The 27,007-nt window shown below is 45.7% G+C and overlaps 1 protein-coding gene across 1 annotated transcript in view; it reads left to right on the top strand.

Annotated features, from left to right (window-relative positions):
* LOC138755400 (centrosome and spindle pole-associated protein 1) overlaps positions 1-27,007 on the top strand; it is a 226,372-nt gene that overhangs the window by 14,553 nt on the left and 184,812 nt on the right. The window contains exons 2-5 of the mRNA XM_069921323.1: positions 11,252-11,364; positions 12,679-12,796; positions 17,668-17,786; positions 20,233-20,313. Coding sequence (XP_069777424.1) covers positions 11,252-11,364; positions 12,679-12,796; positions 17,668-17,786; positions 20,233-20,313 — 431 coding nt within the window. The remainder of the gene's footprint in view (positions 1-11,251; positions 11,365-12,678; positions 12,797-17,667; positions 17,787-20,232; positions 20,314-27,007) is intronic.

Here is a 27,007-nt window from a genome sequence, read left to right as displayed (position 1 = left end):
TGATATGTAACTGAGTTACATTTATTGGAGGATATAAAGTTATCAAGGAGAATATTGGAGAAATTGACTTGGGAGGTGTCACAAGTGGAATCAGTGGGACTGGTTGAAGAAAAATAATTTTTGGCGAGGGACAGAATGTGGATGTTGTTAAAAAATAAGATTTGAACATTTATATGGAAATATTCATGTCTTGCATTCTATGTAAAAGCTCATTACGAGTAAATAACAACTATCAGTTGATTAAATTTTTAGTATTGACAATGTATTACCAACATCAATGATTAAGCTGTTTATGAATCTGCTGTGGATATTTTTTTTTGCCAGAAGTTGTGTTCTTAATAATTAGAAATAATTTTAGAAGTTCAGCTTTATTTTAAAAACAGATTGCTGTATATTTATCAAATATACTTTTCAATTTGTATAACAAAAAATAAATAGTGTGAATACTTGGGTTGCAGTGCGAAGATGACTTGAAAGAACAAAAATTTAAAGTAATTGAAGTGAAAAAATGATAGTTTCCAGCTACCTATTTTGATTGACAATTAATGTTTGATGATTATGAAACAATTAATTGATTTCCTGTCAAATTACATTGCATAGATTGTGAATGTTCTTATTTAATGAAGATGGTGCATTTAAAATTTAATTGATCTGAAATTAGGGCACTTTCATATTGTAGAAAGAAAAAAAATGATGCTAATTGGGTTTGTGGGAAGATCACAACTCAAGTTTATTTGCAATTACATGTTCAAAATCTATTTTGTCTGCTCAAGATTGGTTACCATTGTATTCTGCTAAGATTTATGATGCAACTATTCCTTTCTTTGGCATAATCTCAACAAGCTTTTAAGAAAAACAATGTTTTGGGTTTAATGAAGATATATATTGAGGTAGTACCTTTAATAATTCTGAAATATCGCATCATAGATTATAGATAATAAAGTGTTTAAGTATTGAGTTGTTATTTAGTACAGATATGCGTGCATTGCCCATCATGTTCATGTTAACAGTAGGTCTTTTTACACTGCATTGTAAAATAGAGATGCCCCAAAAATTTTCCTAGAAAACATCCCATGAACCTGCGATGTGAAAAGGTTGGCCGAGGAATTTTAAATGACCCCGGAAATTTTCCCAGATCACCCTCTCCCTGCAGTGTGAAGAGCTAAATGGCTAAGCAGGGAAGCCTCATGCTGCGTCACATAGGCGATTAAAATTAAAAGATACCACTAGAGAACAGCGGGCTGCTTCACCCCGTTGCGATGGCAGCATAAAATGTGGGATGAATGGCCGTCCTCTTTAACCATAATCTCTCACACAACTGGATTTTGCAGATCGGTTCCAGCTAAGTGAGGGATTATGGGAAAAGAAGTTGGCCATTCATCCCACATTGTGCTACCGAAGTGGACCCAAAGCGCGGGGATGGGGGAGCGACCTAATGATGGCCGGGAGCGGGCGGGCGGGCGAGTGACCAACTGACAGGAGGGGGAGGGTGACTTAGTGACGGGAGGGGGCGGGCAGACGACTTACCGACGGGAACGAGTGAGCGGACGACTTATCAGTGGGATGGAGGGAGCGGGCGGGCGATAGGAGGGGGGCTTACTCTTACTCCTGAAAGTGCGTTACGCATCATCGGTTGGGGGGGTGGGACTCCCCCTAAATTTCTGGGGAGGGCAAATTCCCAGGAATTTGGACCATGGTTTGAGAGACCTTGGAGATCCTGAATTCCTGGGACTTTCTCCAGGACAAAGTAGCTGTACTTGGTTCTTGGCTTTTTGAGTCTTGGTGATTCAAGTGTTAATCTTGATACATTTTAAACATTTGAGTGTAATTGTCTCCGCTACTTAGAGTTCCTCATTGCAACCAACCTCTGGGTGCTTTTTTTCTCCCTTGTATTTGATCTAACCTTATTCCTCCTTGCCTTAAACTGTCTGGGTGTAGGTGTTACTGTAATAGTATAAGGTTTCTCACTATACATCTACCTATGTCCCTTTATAATTTTGTATGACAGTCTCCAGCTATCAATGGAAAACAGACTCAGCCAATCCACTCTCCTCAGAACTGAGGTGCTCTATCCCAGGCTACACCATGGTGAAACTTCTCTGTATCTCTCCAAATCAATTGCATCCAATTAGAGCTGCATGTAATAATCCAGCTCTAATCTAATCAAAGTTTTATAAATGTTTACCATGACCTCTATTCTCTTGTATTCCATACTATGAATGCCTTCTTCATAAGCATATCAATGTAAGCCTTGTGGCGGCTCGTCCACATAACAGACAAACCGGCTCATGGATTCGCAGGCATCCACAGCACATCTGACTGTGAGAGCTCCGGGTTCAGGGCAAGCCCACAGCCTAACGGCTGATGTCATAAAGGTCATGAGAGTTGCAAGCATCGTTGGGTTCCAAGGGATTTAAATGTATGGGAGTTCTATTACTGCAAATGAACTTGGTTTAACTCACTTTTGACTCTGTGTGGTTCTTTAGCTTGCTGCATGCATCGTATGACTACATTGGTGACCCTGACAGGCCAAACGGCATTTGAACCCAACGATGACCGACCCAAGCATGCAGAATGCAGTTTTACTGAAACTACCAACTTTCTGGACCTCGCAGCTGTAGGTCTGGTTTGAACAGGCTAAAGCCCAATTCCAGGTCAGGAAAATCGTTTTGGACAAAACAAAATACTACTATGTGGTCGGTTCAATCGACCAGGAAACAGCAGCCGTATCATTGACTTCCTACACCAGCCACCAGTTGTGGACAGGTATGAAACAATTAAGGTGCTCCTGATCCGTACTTTTGGCTTCTCCTGCCAGGAGTGTGCAGCGTGGTTGCTCCACAAGGATGGCCTGGGTGACCACACGCCATTGGCCTTAATAAATGAGATGCTGGCACTAGCAGATGGCCATAAGCCATGTTTTCTGTTTGAACAAGTCTCTCTCGAGCAGATGCCAGAAGATATCCACCTTATGATATGCCAGTGACCCACACAAAGTAGAAGCCCGCGCAGATATCCTGTGGCACACCAAGCAGCATGGCTGGGCCTCCATCGACCAAGTTGCTTCGTCACTCCATAAAGCCTATGGGTTTCCCACACCACCAACGAAGCCAGTGATGCCCGCAGTAGGGAGCAACCCCCAGTTCGGACCGTTGGTGTTTTTTTTACCAACAAAAGTGGGGTTTAGGAGCCCGCTGTTGCTGCCCACCCTGTCCTTTTCTGGGAAATGCCAGTGGCTGGCTATCATGGTAGCCTTCCTTACTTATGGGACCGACACTCCGGGCAAAAGTTCCTCATAGATGAGAGTGGAGGTTAGCGTCTTGCCCGCCTCAAGCCACGACACCCGTGCCAGGAAGTTAGGACTGGTGCTCACTGCTGCCAACAATAGCAGTATACCCACATATAGCACGTGAACAATCCCATTACAGTTCGGTTCCAGCCGTTTCACCTGGTTGTTTACTCTGGCAGCAATTTCGCAGCCTTTATTGGGTGCAGGTTTCCTCTGAGCATACTACTTCCTAATGGACCACAAGGGTTGGCGCCTAGTAAATGCTAAGATCTTCCAGACCTTCTCGCTCAGCGAAGCCAAGTTACCGGCCCCACACCTGGACACTGATTTCAACAGGCAATGAATTTGCCAGAGTATTAGCGGAGTTCCTGTCTTGGGTAAACTTGTACCTCTCACTTTGTTCGTTTTAGATTGGTCACAGAGTTTAAACTACCGAAAGAAAATAGACACATACACCAAGAGCAGTTCAGATTATACAAATGTTTATTACAAATTCAAAAGCTGATTTCACACTACAATATACAAGCCCTTCCCAACTATACTTATCAACGCTTGGACTGGTCCCAACTGCCAAAGCGAGGCAACAACTGCACACTTGTAGTAGGTTGTCAGGGCGCCGGTAGCAGCTTCTCCACCTCCCCTGACCGGGACGTTGGCTGGACTCCAGAAGTTCTTCTTCTTGCTGAGAGATGTTGCCACCTCTCGGAGAGTCTCAAACTTCAGCAGCGGGACCATGGCTTATATTACCCAAAAACTGCTTACCCAAGCACCTATTCCCAGCGCAGCAAGAAAGATAAGCAAGCAAGCTAGCATGCTAGGCTTCTAACGAATAACATAATTTTCAGCTTATCACTTTGAATACAATGGTTTATTTTGCATCAAGACTAGGCCTCTGACAGTCTGTGACCAAAACAAGCAGGAAGATTAAATGTTCTCGGTACACAGATGTCCTTTCTTCAGATAACAGCATCTCTGGCCCCTCAGTGGAATTTTGCTTATGTCTGCTGATTCTAAAAACAATTAGGTTCTCAGCCTTGCAGAACCCAAAGCTGCAAGTTTAAAAAAAAGGTTCTCAGCTCTGCAGAACCAAGAGCTGGAAATTAAGAAAAAACAGGTTAAAAAATAGGTTAGAATCTTCCATTACAGTTCCCAACCATTATTATGCCACCAGTTTGCCAGGCCCAGTACAGACAAGGGCCTATAGGAGGTCATGGGCATGATCAATTTTCACCACCGATTCCTACCGTCAGCAGCCTGAATCATGTGACCCCAATCATGCGACCCCTGTTCAGCCTGATGTCCAGCAAGGCCAAGGAAATCACCTGGTATACGGAATCAACAGTGGCTTTCATGCAGGCCAAGGATGCCCTTGCAAACACCACCTTCCTGGTACACCCATGGGTGGATGTGCCCACAGCCCCCCCCCCAAGAATTGAACTACACAGTGCTTGCCAAGGCACAGCAGCTGGAGAAAGAAATGCTGGCCTACCACATTGCAGTCTCAGGCCTGCAACTTGATGCTTCTGTGATGTGTCCGCTGGCCAACCACGCCCATTGTTCCAGCCACTTGGAGGTGTTGCATTTTCAAAGCACTACATTGTTTGGCCCACCCATCCATTTGGGCAACTGTCCAACTAGATTTGCTTGGCATGGCCTATGCAAGCAGGTTGGGCACTGGGCCAGGACATGCATATACTGCCAGACCTCTGAAGTCCAAAGGAATGTGAAGGCCCCCCCCTCAACCCTTCCAGCAAATGCACAGGAGGTTTGGCATGTCCATGTGGACATGGTCAGTCCACTGCCAGTCTCCTGGCAGTCTTCATGGTTGACTGGTTCACCAGGTACTGCTCATTGATGTGTCCATGGAGACCTGCACTGGACCCCTCATTGCAAGCTGGGTTGCATGTTTCGGCCTGCCTGCCAACATCACCACAGATGGGGCCGCAGTTCATGTCTAGCCTCTGGTCGGCACTGGCACAACTACTTGGGACCCAGCTGCACCACACCACGGCCTACCATTCACAGTCTAACAGCTTGGTAGAACGTTTCCACCAGCACCTGAGATCGGCCCTGATGGCGCACCTCTGAGGCCTGGATTGTGTGGACCAACTTGGCATCCACACAGCTCTTTGGGAGAGTTAGCATATGGGGCCCCACTGACTATTCCAGGTGAGTTTGTGCCGGCAGCCCGTGGCACAGAGGCGACATCCGTGGCAGTGCTCACAAGACTCTCAGAGAAGGTTGGAACACTAGCTCCTGTCTCAACCTCATGCCATGGCCCGACACCTTCCTTTGTCTCCAAGGACCTCTGGGACTGCGAATACGTCTTTGTCCGTGGCCATACGAGGGCCTGTACAAGGTGATGTGTCAGAATGGAAACGCGTGCATTCTCACTGTGAGTGGCCATGAGAAGACCTTCACCATTGAGCACCTCAAGAAGGTGCATCTAGACCTGGAACACCCTGTGACTATGCCACCTCCACACTGACGTTCAGCCACCCAAATGGACTAAAAAGATGTTGGCCATGGATTCCACACCTCCTAACATCATTTCTGGGGGGTGGGGGGAGGATCATGGTGGCTCACCCACATTGCAGGTGAACTGGCTCACGGAGACGCGGGCAAGTCCGTAGCACATCTGGCTGTGAGAGCTCCCAGAGTAGGGCAGGCCACAGCCTAGCGGCTGATGTCATAAAGGTCCCGAGGGTCGCAAGCATCATCGGGTTCCAAAGGATTTAAATGTGCAGGAGTTTTATTAAAGCCAGGTGGTTCAACTCACTTTACTCTGTGGTTCTTTAGCTTGCTGCATGCCTAGTGCGACTACAGGCTCTGCCTTTGTGGATTTGTACTATAGATGGCTGTCGTGCTTAATTACCTGATGAGCTGAATACCTCCTATGCCTGCTTTGAGAAGGACTAAACAGTTCCTGCTAGAATCCCTGCAAAGGCTGAGGACCCTGTGATAGCTGTCTCTAAGGACGACATCAGAACATCATTCAAGAGGGTGAACCCTTGCAAGGTGTCAGGGCCTGACGGTGTACCTGGTAGAATACTGAAATTCTGCGTCAACCAACTAGCTGGAGTGTTCACGGACATTTTCAACCTCTCATTGCTGCAGTCAGAAGTTCCCACCTGCTTCAAAATGGCATCAATCATTCCAGTGCACAAGAACAGTGTCATCTGCCTCAATGGCTATCGCCCAGTAGCACTAACTGCTTCTGTGATGTAATGCTTTGAGAGGTTGGTCGTGACCAGAATGAACACATACTTAAGCAATTATTAGATCTACTGCCATTCACCTATTGTCACAATTGCTCCACAGCTGACGCAATATTGCTGGCTCTCCATTCAGTTCCGGATCAGTTCAAAAACAGCAATTCTTACATACGGCTACTTTTCAACAACTACAGTTCATCCTTCAACACCATTATTTCCTTAGTGCTGGTCAAGAAGCTACAAACTCTGGGCCTCAGCAGCCCCCTCTGTAACTGGATCCTTGTCTTCCTCTTCAGAAGACCACAGTCAGTACAAATTGGTAACAATGTTTCCTCCTCACTGATTATCAAACACAGGTGCACCTCAACGATGCATGCTTAGCCCATTGCTCTACTCATTATAAGCCCATGACTGTGTGGCTAGGCACGATTCCAATGCTATCTACAAATTTGCCGATGACACTACAGTTGTCGGCAGAATCACAATCGACAATGAAGAAGCATGCAGGAGGGAGATAGATCAGCTCATTGAGTGGTAACATTCCACCAACCTTGCGTTCAACGTTATCAAAACCAAGTAGATGATTGTGGACTTTTGGAGGAAGCCAGGGGAACATGAACCAGTCCTCATTGAGGGCTCAGTAGTGAAGAGGGTCAAGAACTTCAAATTTCTGAGTGTCAACACCTCTGAGGATTTGTCCTGGAGTCTCCATGTCAATGCAGTCATGAAGAAGGCTCGCCAGTAGCTATACTGTGTGAGATATTTGAGTAGATTTGGTATGTCACCAAAGCTTGAAAACATCTATAGGTGTTCCATGAAGAGCATTCTGGCTGGTTGCATCACAGTCTGGTATGGAGGTGACAACTCTCAGGACAAGAAAAATATCCAGAGGGTTGTTAACTTGGTCTGCAACATCACAGGCATCAGACTTCACTCCATTGAGGACATTACAAGAGGCAGTCTTTTTTTTTTAAAAAAAGCAGCCTCTATCATCAAAGACCCCCATCACCCAGGCCATGCCTATTTATTCTGCTACCATTGTCAAAAAGGTACAGGAGCTTAAAGACAAGCACTCAGTGGCACAAGGACAGCTTCTTCCCCACTGCCATCAGAGTCCTGAATAATCAATGAACCAAAGACACTGCCTTACTGTTTTGGCACTATTTAAAAAAAAAGTTACTGTTGTAAGGTGGTTTATATGAATGGTTGCATTTTTTTTTATTTTTCACACCATAAATCACATTAGCCATGATATACACTATTTCTTTTTCACACATATACAGTGACTTTTTCTCCCCCCCCCCTTTCTTCCCAAACCAACCCCCCACCCCCCCCTCTCATCCATTTTAGGTATACAATCTAGGTTGCATTAAGCCAGTCAGACAATGTTGTCATTCAACAAAATTACACCAGAAATTCTACTGAGTCCATTCTTTTCTTTCCTTCTCCTTCCATCAACTTAGGTAATGTTTGTCCCCGGTAGGTTTTCGCTATTGTATTTAATGTAAGGCTCCTATACTTGTTCGAATATTTCAATATTATTTCTTAACCAATATGTTATTTTTTCTAATGGAATACATTTATTCATTTAAATTTGGTAGTTTCTTCCTTTTAATTTGGTTATGTATTCCATTAATATTTAAAGACATATAGTTCAGCGTAGCCCTTTTATATTTTGTTTATCTTCTCTTTCCGTTTTTCCATCATTACCTTTCCTCCTTTTCCATTTCTGTTTTCTTATTTTCAACTCTTTATAAGACAACATTCCTACAACATCCAACATTTTCCTTATTCTCCTATTTCTATCTTATTTATCCCCAATCTCCCCTTCACCTCCTGAGTTGTCCTTTATCCCTTGTCGGACAACCACATCTCCCCTCTCCATTTGGATTTGCGAATCCACTCGCAAGCGTCAACTGATTTTGCAGTGACCGCTATTTCCCCCCACCCCGCCTCCCCCAGAAAAGATTTCACTTTTCATATGTCACAAAGGTCACTCTTTTAATTCCCTCCTTATTCTCTCTATTCCATTACCTTCCCTTATTAATTCTTGTCTATACTATCTATATTTTCCTCTAAGTACAGATACATTCATGTATGCTCATTGTCTCTATTCCCTCTTATACCTCTTTACCCGCATACATATCAATCGTGATCATTTTTACTCTCATTACCCGTCTTCATCCCTCAGTCTATTTTTGTCTTTACCCACATACATATCAATCGTGATCATTTTAACTCTCATTACCCGTCTTCCTCCCTCAGTCTATTTTTGTAATTGTTCTGCAAATTTTCGAGCTTCTTCTGGATCCGAGAATAGTCTGTTTTGTTGTCCTGGAATAAATATTTTCAATACCGCTGGATGCTTTAGTATAAATTTATACCCTTTCTTCCATAAAATCGCCTTTGCTGTATTGAACTCTTCTCTCTTCTTTAGGAGTTCAAAACTTATATCTGGATAAATGAAGATTTTTTGCCCTTTATACTCCAGTGGTTTGTTGCCCTCTCTTACTTTTTCCATTGTCTTCTCCAGTACCTTTTCTCTTGTAGTATATCTTAGGAATTTTACTACAATAGATCTTGGTTTTTGTTGTGGTTGTGGTTTAGAGGCCAATACTCTATGTGCCCTTTCTATTTCCAATTCTTGCTGTAGTTCTGGACATCCTAGGGTCTTAGGGATCCACTCTTTTATAAACTCCCTCATATTCTTGCCTTCTTCATCTTCCTTAAGGCCCACTATCTTTATGTTATTTCTTCTGTTATGGTTTTCCATTGTATCTATTTTTTGAGCTAGTAGTTCTTGTGTCTCTTTAGTTTTTTTATTAGATTTCTCCAATTTCTTTTTTAAGTCTTCTACCTCCATTTCTGCTGCTACTGCCCGCTCTTCCATCTTGTCCATTTTTTTTCCCATTTCTGTTAAGGTCATCTCCATTTTATTTATTTTCTCTTCTGTGTTGTTTATTCTTTTTCTTAAATCCTTAAATTCCTGTGTTTGCCATTCTTTAAATGACTCCATGTATCCTCTAACAAGAGCAAGTATATCCTTTACCTTGCCTTTCCCTTTATCTATTTCACTGTATTCTTCCTCTTCTTCTTCCTCTGGGTTGGCCATCTGTTGTTTCTTTGTTGCCCTTTCCTCCTCTTCTTTCTTGTTTCTATTGTCTTCTGTGGTCTCTTCTTGCTGCAGGTGTTCTGCAGCTGTCGTTGCCGGCTGTGGAGATCGACTCCCCAGCTGGTCCCCCCTCCCGTCGGTGTGTTTTTTTTTCATTCGCATCGCGCACTTTTACTCGGCTCTGCGAGCCATTTTTGTAGTCCATTATTTACCGACCTGAGGGAGCGGGTTTCTCTCTCCGCAGCGGGCCTCTTCGGACAGGTAAGGCCTTCACCTTTTTCCTCCTTTGTCTTCTCTTCCTCTCTTCTTACCATTGCTTTCGATTTTTCTTTTTTTGTCGCCATCTTCTTTCCACCTTTATACTCACTTTTCTGTAACTTTTATTTCTGTGCCTTTGTGTTTTCTCTTGTTTTTCCCGACTTTTCTGGAGAGGGCTGGAGTTCACCGTCCGGCCACTACTCCATCACGTGACTCCTCCCCTGAATGGTTGCATTTTGATGCTGCGTGACATTGAATATTGTGACTTACTCATGACAGTAAATTCTGATTCTAAACTCAATCAGGCAGACAGGACCTCTATTAACAGAGCCAAGGTAATCAACCTTGATCTATCCCTGCCTTTCCAAGTATTGTTCAATTTCCCCCCCCCCCCCCCCCCCCCCACACCCCCACTACTTATTTTAAGGTTGTTAGTCAGTAATTATTTGTTTTTTTTTCCCTCTGCTCTTCCTGATTAAAGATATCATGTTATTTCTTTTTTCTTTGGCTTGGCTTCGCGGACGAAGATTTATGGAGGGGGTAAAAAGTCCACGTCAGCTGCAGGCTCGTTTGTGGCTGACAAGTCCGATGGAATATAACATCTGATTTGTAATGTGTTAGCCAAAACCAATTATTGCAGATGATAATTTGGAAAAAGCCCCTTCCCTCATCTCTAGCAATAGCAATACCATCTCCAGTTGTATGTACACTAACAATGCCATAAACAGGCCTATTGTTGATTATAATATAAAATCCAAAAGTTGTAACTTCAGCAGTAAAGCATTTCTTAAATCCTATGGTGGAGTGTTAGCATACATTTTAAAATTTGGATTTCTGGTGTGAAATTCTGCAGTTGCATACAAAAACAGGAAATGTGCTGCAGATCAGGCTGCACCCTTTGTTGGCAAATCAGTGAATATTCTCTTTTTCTACAGATGCTGCTTGACCTGCTGAGTGTTTCCATTATGTTTTATTTGTTTTTCACATTTCTAGCATCTGAAGACTTTTAGTTAAATTTTCTTTCTTGTGTAATTGTTGAATGAAATGGGTTCCTGCCATATTTTAAAATCTCTCGTAATTGAACATGTGCAATCACTTTTTGGCAATGCAAACTGTTGGAATATAGGTTATTTTTTTTACCCAACATTCCTTCATTTGTTGTGCAGCAGTTATGGACTTGAAAAAAACATTAAATAGTGGGCCAACCTGAGGCACATTTTCAGAATTTTGACTGTGAGAGGAAAGATACAGGTTTGAATCCCCAAGCAGCATTTAGTTAAGCTTTTGATGTAGTTTTGCTGAGCTGGAGGCATGTCAAAATCATCTTGATCATTGAACCAAAATTTTAATTTCCATGATTTAAATGTTTTTTTGTAGGTGCCTTGCTGTCAATGGCAGATGAATTGGAAAAGTTCCTTCAGGAACAAAGGGCCAAATTAGAACAAGATAAAATTGAGTTGAACCAAGATCCACCATATATGGAGATGAGAGTAAGTCAATAATTTAACATATTATGAGCAGTTAAATTAATTTGACTAAATACGTAATTAGGCAGAGCTTCTTGATAATGCATAACAATGTTGAATGAGTGTCTATTGTGCAGTTGATATGTGTGCCAAAAAAGCCAATTGTTATTTAATTGAAATGTGGGAAAGTGTTATGAGCCCAGAGGACCCCAAAACCCAGCAGCAATAGATATTCACCAAGACAAATGGTTACTTAGAGTAAAGTTACTTTTAATTATCTTTAAACATGAAAATAGAATCACACTTTAACTTAATTAACCTAACTTAACCCCTTCTAATTCTAAGCGCACATGTGTGTAATGTGTGTGTAAGTTCAGAAAAGTTCTTTGGTTCACAGTCCAATCTCACTTCTCATTCCTCCAAATTCACTGGTTGCAGGCAATTCTTATACTGTGCACAGAATTTAACATTTATAAAGTTTACTAGGCTTTGATGCTTGAAAGGTAAATAGTTACTGCTCAGGAAGGTTCTTGTCAATTTTCAGAGAAAGATTTGTTGTTCCAGGACATCTACATTCCAGGACATCCACAACTGATGTACTTCCATCAGCCACTTCAGTGTCTTGCTGACGAAACTTCCCCTTCAGGGTTCTCCAGATGATAACCTCATTTTTCAGGTCACACAGAGTGCCTTTTTGTTTTTCTTATTCCAAGTGAAACATTAGACAGCCAGTCCTCTCCTCTTGCATGAACCACAAGGGCTTTGACCAGGCCATCTTCCAAATAGGGCTTTCCACAAGCTTGCAGGCTTGTTCTGTTCCAGTCCCAGGTACTGTGCCAACTGTAACACTGCAGAACTGATCTCTGTGTATCTCTCTCTCTCTATGAGAGAAAGCCTGTTTGATACTCTCTGTTTGCAAAACCACATGACCCTCTTAGAACAACAAGTTCTCTTCCAGATAATCTGCTGCTCCAACACGATCTTTCATCTGTGGTCTTTTGTAAACCAACAATCAATTAGTGAAGTCTCTTGAGCACTCTTCAATGCTCTTGCAAAAGCTATGGAGCCAATATGTCTAGCAGAGCTCCATTATTTTAAATAAGATCTGTTTTAAAGTGTTTGTATGTAACTTACTCTTTCCCAATTTATCTCCTAAAAACATATCTATATACTCTGCCACAAAAGTAATAGCTTTAAGAATGTTTCAGCATAACTAGCTGTACATACTGTTAGCAGAGTTTAATTTTTGTGATTGTGACATGTCTTTTTGATGTAGACAGATTCAGATACTTCGTTGATATTCTTTATTACTTCATTTGCCCCAATCCTTTCTCCCAGACCAAATCTTCAGAACCACTCAATGAGACCAAACAAGCAGCTGATTCATCAGTCCATGGAAAAAGCCTTTCAATCATTCAACCTGTGAAGGAAAATTTGCAAACTAATAGATCTAAAGGTATGTTGACAGCATAAAACAGAAAATGGGTATATTGTTCCTATTATGTCTCAGTGGTCAAAAACAATTTTTAGTGTTGAACTGGGCAACTTTGAATAGGATGATTCCATGTGCAGAATCCCTGGTTTTTGGTCTTGATCCATCTGTTGTATGCACAAATTGTATGGATTTACTATTTCAAAGCTAGCTGATTATTTGAAGTGCGTAATTATATACCATTGTAGCGGGAGCTTCAGCAAAGAAACTCATAGCCACCACCTTGGATGCTCTCAACAACTGTTTTATTCAAATCCTGCATGTGCCCCTTTAAGGGCAGCGTGAGGTCAACCACCGCATGAGCGGTGACGTCATAACGGCTGCCTGAGGCGCGCGCTGGGCTGAAACCATGGGATAAGGAGAATGTCTAATGTAAAAGTCTTGCTGGACCACTGGAGGATTTTGAACGGGCCCTCGTAAGGGTGCTGCAAAAGTGCAGTATGTGGTCCACACTGAATGAAAACGAATTCTGCCGAGTCCAGCTCTTTGGGAAGGCGGGCTGGTCGGGTGCCATGATATGTAGGAGGCAGGGGGGCTCACGAGGCGAGCTTGCTGCGTAGGTCTGCCAATAGGTTCGGGTGCTCGGTCGTAGAGTCGGATTCCAGACCGAAGAACTCACCAGGCAATGAGAGTGGCACGCCATACACCAGCTCTGCAGATGACGCCAGTAGATCCTCCTTGGGTGCGGTTCTGATGCCGAGGAAGACCCAGGGTAGTTCGTCTGCCCAGCCGGGACCTGTGAGGCGAGCCATGAGGGCTGACTTCAGGTGCCAATGAAATCTCTCCATGAGACCATTTACTTGCAGGTGATAAGCTGTGGTGTGGTGGAGTTTAACCCCCAGTAAATTTGCCAATTGAGTCCAGAGAGCAGAGGTGAACTGGGCGTTCCTGTCACTAGTGCTGTGCGCCGGAACTCTGAACCTGGCGATCCAGTGAGTGACCAAGCTCCTGGTGGAAGCCTCCTTGATGGGAATGACTTCCGGTTATCTTGTGGTCCGGTTGACCACCATAGCAGGTAGTGCGCCTCCCTGGACAATGGCAGGGGGCCCACGATGTTAACATGTATGTGTTGGAACCTTTTGACTGCTGGGTTAAACTGTGCTGAATCGGGGCCTGTGTATGCTGGTAGACCTTGGAGGCCTGGCAGAGTGAAGGTCCTCGCCATCTCCGCTACTTCCTTCTTGAGCCCATGCCACACGAACTGCTCCACCACCATTCGCACTGATGGCTTCACCGAGGTGTGTGCTAGATCGTAGACCATGTTGAAGGCCCACGATCTCCACTGTGGCGGGACTATTGGGCATGGTAAACCGGTGGAGACATCGCAGAGCAGTGTGTCCAGGCTGTTTGGCAATTGAATGTCCTGGAGGCGGAGCCCCAAAGTGGCGGTACGGAGGGCTTGCGTCTCCGTATCATCCCTCTGCGCCTGCGCCAGTTGGGTGTAGTGAGGCCTGGGGCGAGGGTGTTGATTGCTGGTCGGGAAAGTGCGTCCACCATGATGTTGTTTCTACCTGCCCTATGCCGGATGTTGGTGGTGAACTCCAACACATGGGAGAGATGGCATTGCTGGCAGGCCGACCATAGATCCTTGGCCATCGCGAGGGCCTGCATGAGAGGCTTGTGGACACTGAACACAGTGAATGGCCTGCCCTCCAGGAAGTACTGGAAGTGCTGGATGGCTAGGTATAGTGCCAGGAGCTCCCGGTCGAAGGCGCTGTACTTGAGCTCCAGCGGTCGAAGGTGCCTGATAAAGAAGCCCAGTGGGTGCCACTGTCCGTCGAGCCACTGCTCAAGTACGCTCCCAACGGCCATGGCTGAGGCGTCTACTGAGGGCGCGGTGTGTGCCTCCGGGCGCGGGGGAACTAATAAGGTGGTGCTAGCCAGTGCGTCCTTTGTGGCCGCGAAAGCGCTCTCTGCCTCTTCAGACCAAACCAGGCCTCACTACACCCAGCGGCGATCAAAGAGAACAGCGGCCACATGATGCGGACGGTGCCGGGGATGAAACGATGATAAAAATTCACCATGCCTACGACTTCTTGCAGGCCCTTGAGGGTGGTGGGTTTGGGGAACTGCCTTATGGCTGTGACATTTTCTGGAGCCAGGGCAGCTCCTGCTGCCGAGATGGTGTGTCCCAGGAAATGCAGCTTCTGCTTGACGAACTGGCACTTGGCCACATTGACTATGAGGCCGAATTCCGCCAGGTGGGCAAGCAGGGTGCGGAGATGTGTCTTGTGCTCCTCATGGTCGCTACTGGCGATCAGGATGTCATCGAGGTATATAAACACAAAATCCAGGTTCCTACCCACTGCATCCATGAGGTGCTGGAAAGTCTGGGCTGCATTTTTAAGTCTGAAGGGTATGCGCAAGAATTCGAACGGGGTGATGATCGCTGTTCTACCAATGTCCTCAGGGAGGACTGAGATTTGATGATAGCCCCAAACCAGGTCGACTTTCGAGAAGACTTGGGCACCGTGGAGGTTGGCTGTAAAGTCCAAGTAGTTGCATCGTTCAGGTGCCAATAATCCCTTTAGGGTCGCCAGCCTTCAGAAGATTTGGGGACCATGTGTAGAGGGGATGCCCAGGGGTTGTCAGAGCAGCGGACGATTCCAAACTCCTGCAGGAGAGAGAACGTCCTTGGCTAACTGCAGCTTCTCAGGTGGAAGTCATTGAGCCTTGGCGTGCAGCGGGGGGCCTTGGGTAGAGATATGGTGGTAGACCCCATGATGGGCAAGGCGGCGGAGAACTGCGGCTGCAGGATGGAGGGGAACTCGTCAAGTATGCTGGAATATGCATTCCTTGGGGCGGTGATGGTGGCTATTTCGGGCTTTCAGGCATCTGTGACATCGAGGTGGACCAAGTGGAATGTGTGGGCATTAACTAGTTTTCTGCCCTTCATGTCTACTAGCAGCCCATGTGCCCTGAGGAAGTCAGCCCCCAAGAGCGCGGTACCCACTGAGGCCAGCATGAACTTTGACTGGAATTTATCTTTCCTGATCTGGATCGGCGCCCTGCGGGTGCTGAAAGTTTTGATGGCAGAACTGTTGACTGTCCGCATGGTGGGACCACGAGGTTGGGTGCGGGTCTCGAGGGCGGTCGGGGGCAAGACGCTCAGTTCTGCCACAGTGTCCACAAGGAAGCGCTGGCCGGTGGACTTATCGGTCACGTGCAGGAGGCTGTTCACGTGGCCAGCTGCCGCAGCCATCAATGGCAGCTGGTCGAGTCGTTTCCCTGGTAGGTACAGGGTTGCCTGCTCTTGCGAGCTTGTGTCCCCCCCCAGCGTTGATGATAGAAGCAACAAGAGGGGTGGTGCTCCTCTGGCTTGTGCTTGGCAGGATGGGGGCTGGGGGAGGGCTGTAACCAGCTGGCTCCTGTACGGGTGACCTGACTGAGAGTGGCTTTGTTCTCTCTCTTGGTGCGCCAGAGTATGTTGGCTCGGGCCGCGACTTGCTGTGGGTCACTGAAGTCTTCGTTCGCCAGCAGGAGCTGAATGTCCTCATGCATCTTCTCCAGGAAGATCTGGCGGAACAAGAAACAGGGCTTGTGATCTTCCATCAGCGCCAGCATCTCATCCATGAGGGCCGATGGAGTTCAGTCTCCCACCTCGTCCAGTCTGGAGGCATGCTGTTGTGGGGAGTATAAATTAGGAGCACTGAATGCATTAGAGGACGTGGGTGTAAATCTTTGTCTTGCGTGGAAGGGCTGGGGGCCCCAAGTGGTGGTTACAAAAGAGTTATAGGAGTTGTTAAACTTGCTGCAGTTGCAGAGAAAAGTACTAGAGATAACAGAGATGGGTGGGGAGGGATGAGCAGACAAAGGAATCTTGGAGAGAGCTAACCCTGAAGAAAAGGGTGGGGAGGGTTAGATGCATCTGGTGGTGGGGTCAAGTTTCAGTTCGCAGAAATGAAAGAAGATGACATGCTGAATGTGGAGGCTCGTGGGATGAAAGGTGAAACCCTTGTTCTGTTTCGAGGTGTGGGGGGGGGGTGGTGTGTAAGACGCAATACCAAGAGATGTTGGAAATGCGGAGGTTTTTGAGGGCAGAGTATTTACCCTCAGCTGGTGAGTTGTGGATGAGATCGTCCACCCTGGCTGCCGTCTCTTCGTCCAGCACGCTCATGACGTGGTAAAACATTGTGGCGTCTGCAGAGATGTTCCTGAGGTGAAACTGCGCCTCCACCTGGATCCACGTGAGGAGACCAGAAAAGTGTCTGGGCTCGTCGGGGTCACCAATGTAGTGGGAGCTACAGCAAAGAAACTCACAGCTACCACCTTGGATGCTCTCAACGACTGTTTTATTCAAATCCCGCAAGCGTCCCTTTAAGGGCCGTGTGAGCTTGGCCACCAAGTGAGCGGTGACGTCATAACAGCTGCCTGACGCGCGCGGTGGGATGGAACCACGGGGTAAGGAGGATCCCTGACAGCGCCCTCTTCTCATGGCTTCCTCGCCACATGGTGGTACAAGCGGGGCTGGTTCGCCGTGAGAGAGTGCGCCGCCACACCATGTCATTAAAATTACAACAGAAGCAATGTTTGGCCTTGCTATTCCATGCCAGATGATATTTCCCACATTTAGATCGTGCGATAATTCTACTTGCTTATATTGTAGATTTTGAATTTTTAAAAAATATTCTGAAGAGCTAGAACCCACAATGAAACAATGCAGATATTAAAAAAATTTTTTTTTCACTTGTTTATATTCATTTGAATTTCTCAAATCCACCCATAAAATTTCTGTTGGATTGGAAAGAAAGCATTTAAAACCCATGTTGGATGCATGTTAATTTGTTCAATAAAGCATGTCATAAATTTTTTTTAAAATTATATATGTTTCAAAGAAATTCTATTTTTAGAAGAAAACTTTGGGGTAAGCCTTCCACTTGGATTAGAATATGATCAAAAGAAACAGAAATTGAAGGAGGAACTTCGGCAAGACTACAGACGCTACATGGCTGAGGTAGGAAGGAAGAGGTTTGCAGTAATTCCTTGTCAATCCGAGCATTCTTTCAGCAAATACTGGATTATGAAGTAGTTATTCCAAATTTTTTTCTCTGTCCTTCCCAGAGTCAAATCAGTTTGCAGAATCTCAAGTCTTCCATAACCTTTACACTACTGAATCATTAACATCCTTAAATACTCAGTACCAATGTTTATATTTCCAAATTTTCCTTGCATTGGGAGGAAGCTGATTTGTCCATCGAGTCTAGAAACAATTCCATCGATCTATTTCTTTCCCTCCTCCATGTCTGCTCTCCTTACCCTCTCTAAATGCACAATTCTGGACACTCATGAACATTGGAGGGAACTTACAGAGGCCAATCATCTTACCTCTGATCATAGTAGAGCTTTCCCTCAACTGTGGTCAATAAGGCCTTCTCTCGCATTTCCAACATCTCTTGGTATTGCGTCTTACACACCTCCCCCATCACACCACTCCTCGAAACAGAACAAGGGTTTCACCTTTCATCCCACGAGCCTCCACATTCAGCATGTCATCTTTCATTTCTGCGAGCTGAAACTTGACCCCACCACCAGATGCATCTAACCCTCCCCACCCTTTTCTTCAGGGTTAGCTCTCTCCAAGATTCCTTTGTCTGCTCATCCCTCCCCACCCATCTCTGTTATCTCTAGTACTTTTCTCTGCAACTGCAGCAAGTTTAACAACTCCTATACCTCTTTTGTAACCACCACCTGGGGTCCCTAGCCCTTCCACGCAAGACAAAGATTTACACCCACATCCTCTAATGCATTCAGTGCACCTAATTTATACTCCTCAACATTGGTGAGTCCAAATGTAGACTTGGGGAGCCATTTTACAGAGCATCCATGCTCTGTACCAATTGGCCATCCTGATCTCTCATTTACAAGCCATTTTAGCTCCCCTTCTCATTTTCACACCAACCTGGGGTGCCTCTTAACTTTGCTGGTAAATGCTATGAGATGTGATTGGGAGAGGTTGGCTTAACATGAAAAAGAGTTATGAACTGAAAGAAGAACTGACATGGTTGTCAAATCAGAGAAAACACAAGTGATAAAAGTGGTGATGAGAAAGGTCATGTTGAAATAAGACTACAGGAGAGTGGGGAATCAGAGGTGGAGATGGTGAGCAAATTTATGTTCCTGGGTGTCACTACCTCTTAGGATCTTTACTGAACCAAACACACAAATGCCATTGTAAAGAAATCACGTCAGCGTCTCTATTTACTCAGAATTTGTGGAGGTTTGGTATGACATGGAAAACCTTCTACAGATGTGTAGTGGAAATTGTGCTGACTGGCTGCATCATAGTCCGGTATGGGGCACCAATACCTCTGAGTAGAAATCCCTGCGAAATATAGTGGATATAGCCCAGTACGTCACAGGTAAAACTCTCCACTCCGTCGAAAAATATACATGGAACACCACTGTTGGAGAGCAGCAGAAATCATCAAGTATTCACACTACCCAGTACATGCTTGTTCTTGCTGCTGCCATCAGGAAAGAGTATAAGTGACACAAGGTTCAGGAACAGTTGTTACCCCTCCGCCATCATTTGCCTAAACAAACTCAATCAGAGACTCATTGAAGGACTCTTACTTTGCACATTATTCATTATTGAATTCAGGTATACCCCTCTTCACAAATACTCACTTTACGCAAATTTGCTTTTATGAAGAAACCTGTGTTCGCTTTTACGAAAGGATCTTTGCTTTTTTTTTAAAAAAAAAAAAAAAAAGCAGCCAGCAGGCCTGTCAGTGCGCGGATGGTGGGCCTGCCAGTGTGCAGCCAGCAGGGTGGTCACAGGGCAGCCAGACAATATTCCCGATTCTGGTAAATGAAACTGCATTGTACATACATTATTTCTTCTTTATATAGGCCGTGAATTTATCATATTATTCCTGCTTTTACTATATGTTAGTGTTATTTTAGTTTTTGTGTGTTATTTGGTGTTTTATGTTTTGGGTCTGGGAACGCTCAAAAATTTTTCACATAGAAGTCAATGGTAATCATTTCTTCGGTTTACACCATTTTGGCTTATGAAAGGTTCCGTCGGAATGCTCTTGTTTTGTAAAGCGGGTTATACCTCTATTCCTTTTCTGCATTGCACCATTTGTTTGCACTTGCTTCTTGCTTACATTTCTCTTTTCAGTTAATTGAGTACAATTATTTTTTGTACTACTGATAAATAGAAATTCTGTTTGGCCCACAGGAAATAGAATCTCAGGTTTGTATGCGTTGTCATGTATGTACACTGACAAAGCTGAACTTTGATGATATCAACTTTTTTTGTTTCACTTATCTATAGACTCAAAGTTGCCTTAAAAACCTGTAGGATTCCCTCCCAAAAAAAGAGTTCTTGGCTCTGTAGTGTAATCGAAGGGAAATTTACTTTGAAAATTAATTACAGGCTTTTGCTGTTCCAGAAAAGTTCAAGGATTGTAAAGGAATTGCAGCCAACTGTTGAGAGCCTTTCGCTTCCCATCTCTGAGAGAAAATCAGCAATGGTAAGCAATTTTATAGAGGAAGTTACTACCATGTTTTAAAATTTGTTTAACTTAGAAACTATAAAAGTAGATGAACTGGATATTTCTTTGACAATAGTACATGACGGTTTACTTTTCATAAAGGTTCTTCAGTTTCACAGTTGTAATAATGACGAATTTATTGTCATATTCATTGCAAAATTATACGTGGACTGAAATTCTCACTTGATGCAGCTGAACGGGTTCGTTGTAAAAACAAAATAAACAAAAAAATCTCCAAAAACAGTAAAACAATGATGTGTAAATAATTGAATTAAAGACAGTAAATGCACAAAAATCATTGCAGCTATCCTAGTGGAAAAAAAATGACTTGGCTATAGTGCAGGTGGTCCTTTTGTGATGTCAGGACATTCCCTAATTAGTGTATCAAGGGGAGGTTCAAGAATGGCATAACTGTTGGAAAGAAACTGTGCTGGCCTTCAGGCTTCTGTATCTTCTCCCCAAAGGCAGCAGTGAGATGAGGTGATAGGGATCCTTTATGATGTTGGGTGCCTTCTTAAGGCAGCCCCTCACATGGATGCATTCAATGAATTAGTCAGAGCATATGATGGACCTGGCTTGTATGTACCCTTCTTCACTGTTGATCCAGATATATCCAGATAATGTTCTATCTATCTCTCTATATTCTTCAATTCATCTAACTCTTTTGCCTTCTCTTCCAGTCATCCATAACTTAAATTTGAAGTTGTCAACCTTTAGTTTAAATTCATTCCTTAGTCTCAAATGATAATCGAAAATAAAATAGAAAATACTCAGCAGATCAGACCATCTTTTTGGGAAGAGAAACAGTTGACTTTTCAATTTGAAGCTTCCTTGTCAGAATGAAAAGGAGATAAAAATGAGTTTAAGCTGCTGAGAGGATGGGGAGGAGGTAATAAGGTGAAATCTGGATAACCAAGGAGAAATAATAAAGAAATTTATCTGGTCAATGATGCATGGAAGCCACTTGAATAGTTGGAGAGCAAGAACATAGACAAAGTCTATGGGACTCGTAACATGCAGAGCAGGAAGATGTGATTGGCAGGTCTGCTACTTCCAGTAGGGAAAAAACAACAAAAGAAAAACAATCTGGCTGAGCCAATCATTGCAAATGGCTATCTGGCACAGAGAAATCAAGTAATTGATTATCTGGTCTTTGAGAAGAATTCATAAAAATTGGATTTCCATAGTGAAATGTAAACTATTTTGATTTACTTAATTTCACTGCACCCAAGAATCAGGTGGTTGTAGCGGTGGGCTGCCACAGCAATTTGGCCAGTGCTCTGGGCGGTGAGCACAACTAGGTGCCAGCAGACCGCCCAGCTGCACTGACCCCAGCAAGCGAACCAGCAGTTGGGAGGCTAAGGGCCAGCATCCCCAACATGGTGCTGGCCCCACTGCACAGCCAACAGAGAGGGAAAAGTGCGCAGGGAAGAAGGCATTGTCATGTAAGAATGTACCATGCACGGGAGACCCACTATTGTTTTCTGAGTGGTGACGCTAGCAAACAGGAGCAAATGGCAGGAACACGAACGATATAAAAGTCAGGCTTTTAGCCCCAATAAAGCAGAGCTGTTCCTGACAAGTGTGTGTGTACGTGTGTGTTTGAGTAGGGCGCAGCTACAATTGGTAACCCTGACAGTTTAGGTGGCATCTAAACCGCAACTATGAGTGAACTGGCAGTCCACGCAGTTGCCCTGAAGCTGCCATATTTATGAACTGGAAGCTGACTGGAAGTAGAATGGTGTCAACTTTAAGTTTGAGCTTGGTTGAGTCGAAATTAAATTATTTTTCTTAAACGGCAAGCAATCTGAGGAAGTGCTTGCAAAATCCAGTTTCTTCAGAAATTGATTATTTTGTTTCAACTGAATATTAATCAAATTGCAAATACAAATATCACTGAGCTCAGAAGTGGCTTTCCAACCCATTCCAGCCAACTAAAGGCCGGATCTCCAAACGCCTCTAATGCAGGTATCCATCTCAGCCCCGGCTGACTGCAAATGGAGCTTCTGATGCCTCTGATGTGGGTTTGCATTCCTGCCCCTGCTGCCCACAGGCCTGAGCTTCCAATGCCTCCATCAATAACCCCCCAATCCCTTGCCGACCAGACGCTAGATCCACCGTCACCTCTGCTGGTGACCCAGACTGCAAACATGCAGGACCCGGTCCTTATCAACACTATTCCTGCGCCAATGCCGACTCCATCACCAGTTCCCACATCAACCTCAGAGGAAGGAAGCAAGTGAGTGTGCGAGAGGGAGGGAGGGAGCGAGTGAGTGAGTGAGATGGGAGGGGTGGAGGCAGTTTAAATTTTAAAAATGTGTCCAGCCTCATGCCAAAAGAAATCCAAGACTCATTGATTGAAAATGGCCTCAAGGCGCCATTTTATTCTCTTAGCATCGAGGGAACTGTTTGGAAACACAGTTAAAAAGTATTTCAAATTTAAATTAAATAAAAACAATTATTACAAGTTTTAGTTATTATGACCCATTTTGTCTACAGAACCCAGTGTGGTAATACATGTTGATAGGAAAAAATAAATGAGCAGACATTTTCCTAAATGGGAAGAAAATTGAAAATTCCCAGATGCATTTTGGCTGAAGGTAAACTTGCAGGTTGAGGCGGTGGTGAAGAAGGCAAATGCAATGTTGTCATTTATTTCAAGAGGAATAGAGTATAAGAGCAAGGATATGATGCTGAGGGTCTTTAAGGCACTGGTGAGACCACATTGGGGTATTATGAGCAGTTTTGGGCTCCTATATTTAAAAAAGGATGTGCTGATGTTGAAGAGGGTTCAAAGGAGGTTCACTAGGATGATTCCAGGAATGAAAGGGTTATTAAATAAGGAGTGTTAGGCAGTTGAAATTTAGGAGAATGAGGGGGGAACTCATTGAAACATTTTGAATGTTGAAAGGCGTGGACAGAGTCGATGTAGAAAGGTTGTTTCCCATTAAAGGAAGAGATGCGTAGAAATTTCTTCAGCCAGGGGGTGGTAAATCTGGCTGAAAAAAACATAATGATCTGGCCTCCACAGGCTGTTGTGGAGGCCAGGTCATTAGGCATATTTAAGGCAAGGATTAATAGGTTCTTGTTTCTTTGGCTTGGCTTCGCGGATGAAGATTTATGGAGGGGGTAAAAGTCCACGTCAGCTGCAGGCTCGTTTGTGGCTGACAAGTCCAATGCGGGACAGGCAGACACGGTTGCAGCGGTTGCAGGGGAAAATTGGTTGGTTGGGGTTGGGTGTTGGGTTTTTCCTCCTTTGCCTTTTGTCAGTGAGGTGGGCTCTGCGGTCTTCTTCAAAGGAGGTTGCTGCCCGCCAAACTGTGAGGCGCCAAGATGCACGGTTTGAGGCGATATCAGCCCACTGGCGGTGGTCAATGTGGCAGGCACCAAGAGATTTCTTTAGGCAGTCCTTGTACCTTTTCTTTGGTGCACCTCTGTCACGGTTGCCAGTGGAGAGCTCGCCATATAACACGATCTTGGGAAGGCGATGGTCCTCCATTCTGGAGACGTGACCCACCCAGCGCAGCTGGATCTTCAGCAGCGTGGACTCGATGCTGTCGACCTCTGCCATCTCGAGTACTTCGACGTTAGGGATGAAAGCGCTCCAATGGATGTTGAGGATGGAGCGGAGACAACGCTGGTGGAAGCGTTCTAGGAGCCGTAGGTGATGCCAGTAGAGGACCCATGATTCGGAGCCGAACAGGAGTGTGGGTATGTCAACGGCTCTGTATACGCTTATCTTTGTGAGGTTTTTCAGTTGGTTGTTTTTCCAGACTCTTTTGTGTTGTCTTCCAAAGGCGCTATTTGCCTTGGTGAGTCTGTTGTCTATCTCATTGTCGATCCTTGCATCTGATGAAATGGTGCAGCCGAGATAGGTAAACTGGTTGACCGTTTTGAGTTTTGTGTGTCCGATAGAGATGTGGGGGGGCTGGTAGTCATGGTGGGGAGCTGGCTGATGGAGGACCTCAGTTTTCTTCAGGCTGACTTCCAGGCCAAACATTTTGGCAGTTTCCGCAAAACAGGACGTCAAGCGCTGAAGAGCTGGCACTGAATGGGCAACTAAAGCGGCATCGTCTGCAAAGAGTAGTTCACGGACAAGTTTCTCTTGTGTCTTGGTGTGAGCTTGCAGGCGCCTCAGATTGAAGAGACTGCCATCCGTGTGGTACCGGATGTAAACAGCGTCTTCATTGTTGAGGTCTTTCATGGCTTGTTTCAGCATCATGCTGAAGAAGATTGAAAAGAGTGTTGGTGCGAGAACGCAGCCTTGCTTCACGCCATTGTTAATGGAGAAGGGTTCAGAGAGCTCATTACTGTATCTGACCCGACCTTGTTAGTTTTCGTGCAGTTGGATAATCATGTTGAGGAACTTTGGGGGACATCCGATGCGCTCTAGTATTTGCCAAAGCCCTTTCCTGCTTACGGTGTCGAAGGCTTTGGTGAGGTCAACAAAGGTGATGTAGAGTCCTTTGTTTTGTTCTCTGCACTTTTCTTGGAGCTGTCTGAGGGCAAAGACCATGTCAGTAGTTCCTCTGTTTGCGCGAAAGCTGCACTGTGATTCTGGGAGAATATTCTCGGCGACACTAGGTATTATTCTATTTAGTAGAATCCTAGCGAAGATTTTGCCTGCAATGGAGAGCAGCGTGATTCCCCTGTAGTTTGAGCAGTCTGATTTCTCGCCTTTGTTTTTGTACAGGGTGATGATGGTGGCATCACGAAGGTCCTGAGGCAGTTTTCCTTGGTCCCAACAAAGCTTGAAAAACTCATGCAGTTTGGCATGCAGAGTTTTGCCGCCAGCCTTCCAGACCTCTGGGGGGGGATTCCATCCATACCTGCTGCTTTGCCACTTTTCAGTTGTTCGATTGCCTTATATGTCTCATCCTGGGTGAGGACCTCATCCAGCTCTAGCCTTAGGGGCTGTTGAGGGAGCTGGAGCAGGGCGGAATCTTGGACTGAGCGGTTGACACTGAAAAGAGATTGGAAGTGTTCTGACCATCGGTTGAGGATGGAGATCTTGTCTCTGAGGAGGACTTTGCCGTCTGAGCTGCGCAGCGGGATTTGGACTTGGGGTGAGGGGCCGTACACAGCCTTTAGAACCTCGTAGAAACCCCTGAAGTCGCCAATGTCCGCGCTGAGCTGGGTTCATTTGGCGAGGCTAGTCCACCACTCATTTTGATCTCCCGGAGTTTGCGCTGAAGATGGCTGCATGCGCGACGGAAGGCTTGTTTCTTCTCTGGACAGGACGGCTTTGTAAGGTGAGCCTGGTGGGCAGCTCGCTTCTTTGCCAGCAGCTCCTGGATTTCCTGGCTGTTTTCGTCAAACCAGTCCTTGTTTTTCCTGGAGGAGAAGCCCAGTACCTCTTCAGTGGATTGCAGTATGGTAGTCTTCAACTGATCCCAGAGGGTTTCAGGGGACGGGTCCGTGAGGCGGGTTGCATCGTCGAGCTTTGCTTTGAGGTTTGCCTGGAAGTTTCCTCTCGCTTCATCTGACTGCAGGTTTCCAACATTGAACCTCTTTCTGGGGGCTTTACTGTTCCTGGGCTTTGGCTTGAAGTGAAGGTTGAGCTTGCAGCGAACCAGCCGGTGGTCAGTGTGGCATTCCCCGCTGGGCATGACCCTGGTGTGGAGCACATCTCGTTTGTCACTTTCTCGCACCAGGATGTAGTCCAGGAGGTGCCAGTGTTTGGATCGGGGATACATCCAGGTAGTCTTAAGGCTGTCCCTCTGCTGAAAAAGGGTGTTTGTAATGACAAGCCGCTGTTCTGCGCAGAGCTCCAACAGGAGGCGCCTATTGTCGTTGCACTTGCCGACGCCATGCTTGCCCAGGATTCCTGGCCAGGTTTCTGAGTCTTTGCCGACGCGAGCGTTGAAGTCGCCAAGGATGACAACCTTGTCGGCTGTAGGGGTGCGTTGGATGAGGTTGCGCAGGTCAGTGTAAAACTTGTCCTTTTCTGCTGGTTCCGCCTGGAGGGTTGGAGCACCCTCATAGATGAGGGTGATGCAATGCTTGTTTTGAAGGGGGAGTCGCATGGACATGATTCGGTCCGAGTGGCCTGTCGGAAGGTTTTCGAGTTTGGAGGCAATGAAGTTCTTGACCATGAAGCCTACACCAGATAGACGTCGTTCATCCGAAGGCTTGCCAGACCAGTAGAGTGTGTAGCCCGCACCGCGTTCTTGGAGGCTGCCTACATCTGCCAGGCGGACTTCACTGACAGCGGCTATGTCGATGTCAAGTCTGAGGAGTTCATGTGCAATGAGGGCAGACCGACGTTCAGGTCGGTGGCTGTCAGCCTTGCCTAGCATGGTTCTGATGTTCCAGCATGCTAGCTTGAGTTTGTGAGCATCTTTTGAGGGCGAGGACGTGGAGGGGGAGGATGTGGAGCGGGAGGATGTGGAGCGGGAGGACGTGGAGGGGGAGGACGTGGAGGGGGAGGACGTGGAGGGGGAGGACGTGGAGGGGGAGGACGTGGAGGGGGAGGACGTGGAGGGGGAGGACGTGGAGGGGGAGGACGTGGCGGGGGAGGACGTGGCGGGGGAGGACGTGGCGGGGGAGGACGTGGCGGGGGAGGACGTGGCGGGGGAGGACGTGGCGGGGGAGGACGTGGCGGGGGAGGACGTGGCGGGGGAGGACGTGGCGGGGGAGGACGTGGCGGGGGAGGACGTGGCGGGGGAGGACG

Source organism: Narcine bancroftii, chromosome 2, assembly GCF_036971445.1.
Source record: "Narcine bancroftii isolate sNarBan1 chromosome 2, sNarBan1.hap1, whole genome shotgun sequence".
In the NCBI taxonomy this organism is placed as follows: Eukaryota; Metazoa; Chordata; class Chondrichthyes; order Torpediniformes; family Narcinidae; genus Narcine; species Narcine bancroftii.
The sequence above is the reverse complement of the archived record's forward strand: the minus strand, read 5'-3'. Positions and strand labels throughout refer to the sequence as shown.